We start from the raw sequence: 7,019 nt of genomic DNA, 5'->3' as shown, positions 1-7,019 counted from the left end.
CGAGCCGTCGAGACGGCGGCGGCGGCGTCGACACGCCTCAGGGGCTAATGTGTAGGTGCGGCGAATAGGTCTATCGCAGCAGCCCCCGTTTCGTTTCAATTCATTAGGGGAACCGTAAAATTCTAATTCCCTGCCCGCCTACCGCTCGACACCGTTTCGGTTCCGCGGCAATCACCACCACCCCTCCTCGAGTCGTCGCCCCGCAAACTTTCCTCCCCAATCTCTTGGAATCTTGTTAAGATAATTGGACGAGTGTCGCTCGATATCGTCACTCTTCCTTCTCCGATTTCGCTCGTCCAACTGGACGCTAATATTCGAAACTTGCGTTAATCTAAATATCGAAGATGGAATATGGAATAGAACGAATGATCGGGGCGATATCCGTCTTCGGGAATGGAGAACTTTTTCCTCGACGAATACGCGCGGACGAATTATATTCCGTCCTCGGTTTACCCTGGAGTTTTGGGGGAACGAAGTGGACTCGAGGAGTGGTCTCTCGAGGGGTATAGGCAGACATAGGCGTCGGCGGTTGTCCATTGAAAGGGAGAGAGCAACAGAGATAGGACAATGACGTGGAAGAGAGGGAGAGAGAGATCTGGTTGTATCGATCGGCGTCATAAAATCCATTTTATGACTTGGACGCTGTCCAGTGACTGGTGTATTAGCCGTCGCATTGCCTCGCAAATAAAACGCTCTTCTACTCTTGAACCCCCTTTAACCACCTCGCCTCACCCTTGTCGACGTCGGACGGTCGTCAGACGCCATCAACTTTCGTTTGTGTCGCTTCCCTTTTTCTCTACTTTCGTGCTCGATACACATACGCCTTACCTTTCTCTCCCTCCCTCTCGATATTACGCGATTAGTAATGCGCGCGGATACAAGAAAATTTCGTCGAAAAAGGAGAAAAATCGATTATCGCGAAAGACGTGTTTACTTTTCATCCGGATCGATCGACAGGGAGGTGGCGACGTTTTTACGACGATACGTTGGAAAAAGGCGTCAAATGTCTAGACGGAAGGAAAATCGGGGAGAATTTGATTCATTTCCCGTCATACACACCACTCTTGGTCGGAGTAGTCGTCCTACGAATTGCTCTCCTCTCGAGGACCAGGAATACCGCTCCTACCGCTGGATAATTGAATTAATTAGATTCGCGTAACGAAAATTAAGTAGAGTTGCAACACGTAGGGCATAATGTAGGACGATGCTCTTTGCCGTTAGGATATATGCAATGAATGGAACCGATCACGAAGCAACAAGATTCGCTATTTCTCCGTTATAATTTCTGGGAAGAGATGCGATTTCCACCAATATTTTCTCGAATATAACGAAGATGTCTTCTTCGGAATATCCGACTCTTCTGACGTCGAAAGATAATACTCTTCGTGCTCGCTTCTCTTTTTCCCTCGTCTTACGCGAGTGTCCTTCTTCCCTCGAATGACTCGACGGGAATGTGTTATAAATTTTTTAAAAATTTTAACGGCGCGCGAGAAGGTTGGTAACCGAAATCAAGGACAGTGATTGATAAGTCGATCTTAAACATCGGCGAGGGGGGTTTGAAATTCAGAACGCGATCGCGAGTAAAAAAAGCGGTGCTTTCTTTTCCCTTTCGATATCAATCCGGGAGTACAGATAATAGGATCGAAGGGAAAGGATTAGAATGAAATTGAAGAAAAGTAGTTCTTAGACTTTATTTCAAGTTTAATCTTTATTAGACGAAAAGGATGTTGTTTCGAATAAATTTATAATGGGACGATTAATAAGGAATCTAGAATAAAACGGAAAGTAGGAATAAATCTGTTTGCTCGCTTAATAATCTCAAGTTCGACTGTCGTCACGCCAACGAGCGAGAATTCTTAATAACCTCTCTTTTCAGCATTCTAATATAGTTTTCGCTTCAACCCGATTCTTCGGGAATGCTGGTAGGATCTGGCAAGAGTGGAAGTTGGCACTTGTATCCCCAGGGCTTTCGAATCCAAATGTATTCGAAGGAAGCCAAAAAAGTAGTGCCAAATAGACAAATACACCGCGATATGAAAATTAAGGGAATATAAAGTGTGTCATCGAAACGGGGCCGATTTTTCCCCCCCCTCGCTCCGAATTCCAAATTAACCGCGCGTTTACGAATCAATCGGAATTTCCCCGTCCGTTCGAAAGATTCTCGAGAGAAGAACGAGAGAAATCCGAGAGAAATGTAAATTTAGCGGACGGATCTACTTCCGTCTCCCTCGTATATATGGGGTTATCCGTAGATTTGATTCGAGGCGAAAGACGAGGAAGCTAGGGAGAAGAAAAGGTCGCCCCTCTTGTTCTTGATACGGAAGCTAATTCGGCTGGAAGCCCCTCAGGGCTCACGGCTCGCCAACTTTTCTATTCCCGGTGGATATTAGCCGCGGAGAGAATAAGAGCGCGACCTGTCCCAATGCAATTAAGATAAGCGCCGGCCGATGTTTATAAATATTTCGCTCTATTCCCATTTGCCGGGGAACGTATCCGAAATACTTGGCGTGACCGGCCGCAGGCGACGACCCCAAACTTTTCCATTCTTCTTTAACGCGCCCCCTTTCCACCCCTAGGTGAACGTACGTCGCTGGTGGACGAACGGAGGGGAATCCGTGGACGGTTGAAAAATTGGAGCGTGTACGTCCTTTCTTATCACCAAATTTTCTCTCTCTCTCTCTCTCTCTCTCTCGTTTTCTGGCCCGCGACGAGGTAATTCTCCGTCCGAGCAAGCGTTACTCCACCTGCTGTCGCGTGAAAATTGCATCCTCCGGGAGTGTTGTAGGGGGAGATTGAAAGGAGAGGCGTGAAAGGATCGATCGGAATTTCGCATGCTTCGAATCGATGCGAATCGAGCTTGTTTTGTTTACTCGAAACAACGCCGATAAATAGGGGAAAGATTTCGCGACACGAAGGTGATCTCGTTTACGTCGGCTTACGTGGGTCACGAAAATATTGGGATGCGAGATTCCATCTTTACGCCTTTTAACGAGGAAAAGTATACTTTTAAGAAAGGGTGGATATAATCGGGGTTAACTGGTGTAGGTTGGAGGGTACTCGTGATTATCGGGAGAAGCAATAGTTAATGGATTCCGTGGCCGGTGGTGATTATAGACGGATGAAGGGTATCGGGCAGTCGCGATAATGTCGCGTCGTAAATAGTAAGCGATCTTAGACCGAGTTCCGTCCACGAGTGTTGCGCCGCGCGTGCTCGCTTACATCCATCTCGGTGTGTTGAGATAGTCAAATGACGATCAGATAGGGAGAACAGGCCCTTTGAATAAATCCTGAGGCCGATAGGAAGGCGGTTCCAGGAGGTTTGCTCGACAGTGCGATAGCCGATAATGGTCTGGTTCAGCCACCGTCCAATTCTAGGGTTAATTACCATCGTTTTAACCCGCTATACTCGGTTCTTAAACCGGTGGTCCCAGTCGTTTTGGAAAATTAATTTTACGACGGGGAATGCCGATACTCGCGTTGCTTCGATTTCCAACCCGGGCCACGAACTCGATTAACTAGGAAAATTCCAATTCCCCCCCTTTTCTGATCGATTGAGTTGATTAAAAAGAAGGGGGTTACGTCGATTTCGCGCGATCGATAGAAAGGAACGAAACGATTTCTCGATCTGGCATAATCTCGCCCCGTTTTGATTAATCGTTTTCCTACCATGTTTCAGGCTGTGCATTTCTCACCTACTATAGTCGTGACAGCGCAATCAGTGCCCAGAACGCTCTGCATGAGAAGCGGACTTTACCAGGGGTAAGTGTTTACGCATTTAGAACACAATTTACCTACTTTCAGGCTTCTTCCACTTGAAACGACTCATTTTACCCGCGTTACATCACGCTGTCGCTATCTTTTCCAAATCCACATTCGAAACGAATATAAAATGTCTAAATACAATCGAACGTAATTTCTCTCGAATGAATTTAAAATATTCGCTTCACTTTTAATTTTCCTTTCTCTCTAAAGATTGCGGATTGATAAAAAGAGTCGTTTGTAAAAATTTACAAACGGATGGTAAAAATTCGTCGTCCGTTTCAATACTTGTCCCTTCCCTTTCGTGGAGGTAGAGTTCATCGAAACGCGCGAGAGAATGAACCGTGCCGTAATTCCACATACAGTTCTATACGAAAAACGAGAAGGGAAAGTAGAGCAAGGAAATTGTGCAGTGACGTTAACGGATACTTATCGCTGGCGAGGCCGTATGGCGCTTTCCAGGCAAATTCTGGCGATCCGGAATATTAAAATGGGCCGGCGTGACAAGTTAATCTCTTAACGCCGAAAGGGTAGTTAGGGAAACGGAGGGTCGAATGGTGAGATGTATCATCCGACTTTCCTTCTACAAGTGCCAGGAATGGCCATGATTCTTCCTCTTTTCACGACCCCTTACGCGCAATCGTGAGTATCGAGAAGCAGGAAATCTGTTTCCAATCATTTTCCCTTCTCTTTTCCCTTTTTTGAAGAATTGGACGATTATGCGAAATAAAAGTAAAATTTTCCTTCCAATTAATTGCACGGTCAGCTGTTTCGATCTGGCAAAGTGGCGAACGAAATGGAGCATAGTTCTCTAGTAAAAATTTGCATCGATCGTAGCCGTGGGGACTGAAGAGTACAAGTGCCGGCACTGAACACTGCTTAACTGCCAGAGCAGTGCCAACACGCCCCTTCCCATTATCCAACCTACCCCTTGGAAGTCCGTAGCGAGTACTGGCGTTATGTTTCGTTAATCTATCCCCGAAACAACGCAGCTCCGGTCTTGGCACCGCTGCCAGCGGAAATCGTTTTAAATGTTATGCCGAGAGATGTGCCGGGGGTTTGGCTGAGTTATGACTTTATGAAGAGGCAGACGCGTACACGGACGCACTTTTGCGCTCCATACGCCCGTGCGCGCGTTCACCGAGCTGACCAAACACGAAAGAAAAATCCTCTTCAATTGCTTCGACCGTTCCCATCGACGCGCACCGTTTCCACATTTTTGACATTTTTATGGCCCACCCCGTAACCGGAATCTTCTTCCATAAACGATCCGTATTTCTACCTACGTAAAAAAAAAAAGAAATTTCCGACAAAAATTATTCCAATATTATTTCACGGTTGTGCACGGGATTATATTATTTGAAATTTCGTATAAATCTTTTCGTCGATCGATGGCAATTGTTCACGGGCGGAAACGAAAGGGAGAATTCCACGAAAAGAAAGGTGGACAATCGATTCGCATTTAGGATATTGAACATTTGCCGATCGACCGAGCCGAGTTGTAATATTCGAACGCACCTGAGACCATAACTCGAGCAAGCAGCGAACCCTTGATAAACAGGGATCGCAAGCTGAACGCTCCCGCTGTGCAAGCAATAACAATGCCCGTGGCTAACCGGCTATACTTAGCCCACGCTTACTGCGGAAGCGATCGTTGCACGTGCGCACGCGCTTGTTCACGCGAAAAGAAGAGAGAAGAAAGTATTTCCTATCCCGCTTCCGCCCGCGTTATCGCGATACTTGTAACGCCGCGGCAGACTTACGTCTTTGACGAATCGTTCCACCTATTCGATTACGTGGAAGAAGCATTTTTCTCGATCTTGAAACGCGGTGAAACTTTGCCTCCCGTTAACGATTCTCTGGATCATCGTTTTTCCAAAGTTTGCGTCGCTCGCGCGTTGAAACGAGATTAAATTTCGCTGAAAATTAGAGTGGAAAGTACGGAAGCCTGTGTTGCAGATTCTGTGTCGGCTCGAATAAAAGACGCGTTGCTCTTCGCGCTATTCTTTCCATTTGCTAAATGGAGAATGGGCATAATTGTTATTCGTACGAAATAAAAAGGTTTCGCGCTATTATTAACGAAAAGAAAAGAATTTTGGTTATTTTTAAATCAAAGATCGATATATATATTTCTTTAATATTATTTTACATTATATAATATATATATATAATTTTATACAGAAATGTCGGAACGTTCGCGATAAAGCCTTCCAGATTTAATTCCTGTTTATTTGCTTTGCTCGTAAGCTCGGCCTCCGTCTTGGCTGCAATGTTGGTCTAGCCGACCCCAACATTAACAGATCACCAGATGTTACTGGTGTTCACTGGTATTTTGCCGGCGACAGAAAAATTCCCATGGTGAATTCGATCGGAAATACAACTCTCTTTATTTAACTTTTTTCGCCAGAGAATTGACGATATCGATCGGTTTGGAACGAGCGCAAATATACCATACAAATTTAAGTCGAAGAAAAATAAAACTTGTTGTGTAAAGATTCAATTAATTCACGCGAAAATCCTTTAATTTCGAATTCCAAGAATATCCTCGAGGTAACGGTTTCCTAGGAAATCATCGGTCGAAAAGCCACGTCGAAATTGAGGATCGGGGTTAAGTAGCGAACAGGTTAGGGCGATAAGGTACGATGAAATTCAGAAGGACGGATTGACAAATTGGCGTCCCGATTTACGAGGGTGTAATTGCTCTATGGGGCTCGAAGGAGAAGAAACGACGGTCGCGAATTTCCACGAGGAAAACGATACTCGCGCGTACAAAGGCGGGGAGTAAAAAATGGGAAGGGAGGGAAAGAGGCGAGCGACTCGGACCGGGCATTGTTTGCATTCCTCCCTAACGAAGTTTTTGCAACTTTCGCGTGCACCTGTGCCGCCCTTCCCCTCCCAATGAAATTTCCACGCTTCTCGTTACTCGTAATTCATTAAGCGTAATTTTTCAGTTCGATGGCATTTATCCTCGGCCGCAACACAGTCGTCCACGTCTCTCTTATCCTCCTCCTTCCCAACTACTCGAAAACTATTAGGGCGGATGTTCGATAAGCAACAGCTGGAACAAAATTACAATCGATCGTTTCTCACGCGTTCGATTCCATCTTTCGCAACCATTTTACGACACTCCTCGATGTAGATCGGTTGTATTATATAATTATTATGTAACGATTATGGGAGGAAGAGGCGTCGGCTATCAAACAATTACGGGAAACTTTCCGTGGTTGCGCCTCGCGACGAGGGGTTTTCGCGAGGACGCG

The 7,019-nt window shown here is 45.7% G+C and overlaps 1 protein-coding gene across 1 annotated transcript in view; it reads left to right on the top strand.

Moving 5' to 3' along the window:
* LOC102673715 (CUGBP Elav-like family member 3) overlaps positions 1–7,019 on the top strand; it is a gene marked incomplete at its 3' end in the record, with an annotated part of 67,841 nt that overhangs the window by 46,516 nt on the left and 14,306 nt on the right. Inside the window, exons 2-3 of the mRNA XM_006611623.2 lie at positions 3,677–3,759; positions 4,322–4,323. Of these exons, the coding sequence (XP_006611686.1) occupies positions 3,677–3,759; positions 4,322–4,323 (85 nt within the window). The remainder of the gene's footprint in view (positions 1–3,676; positions 3,760–4,321; positions 4,324–7,019) is intronic.

The sequence above is a fragment of the Apis dorsata genome, unplaced genomic scaffold (genome assembly GCF_000469605.1).
Source record: "Apis dorsata unplaced genomic scaffold, Apis dorsata 1.3 scaffold_91, whole genome shotgun sequence".
Taxonomy (NCBI): Eukaryota; Metazoa; Arthropoda; class Insecta; order Hymenoptera; family Apidae; genus Apis; species Apis dorsata.
Note: the sequence above shows the minus strand (reverse complement) of the source record. Positions and strands in the feature narration are given on the sequence as shown.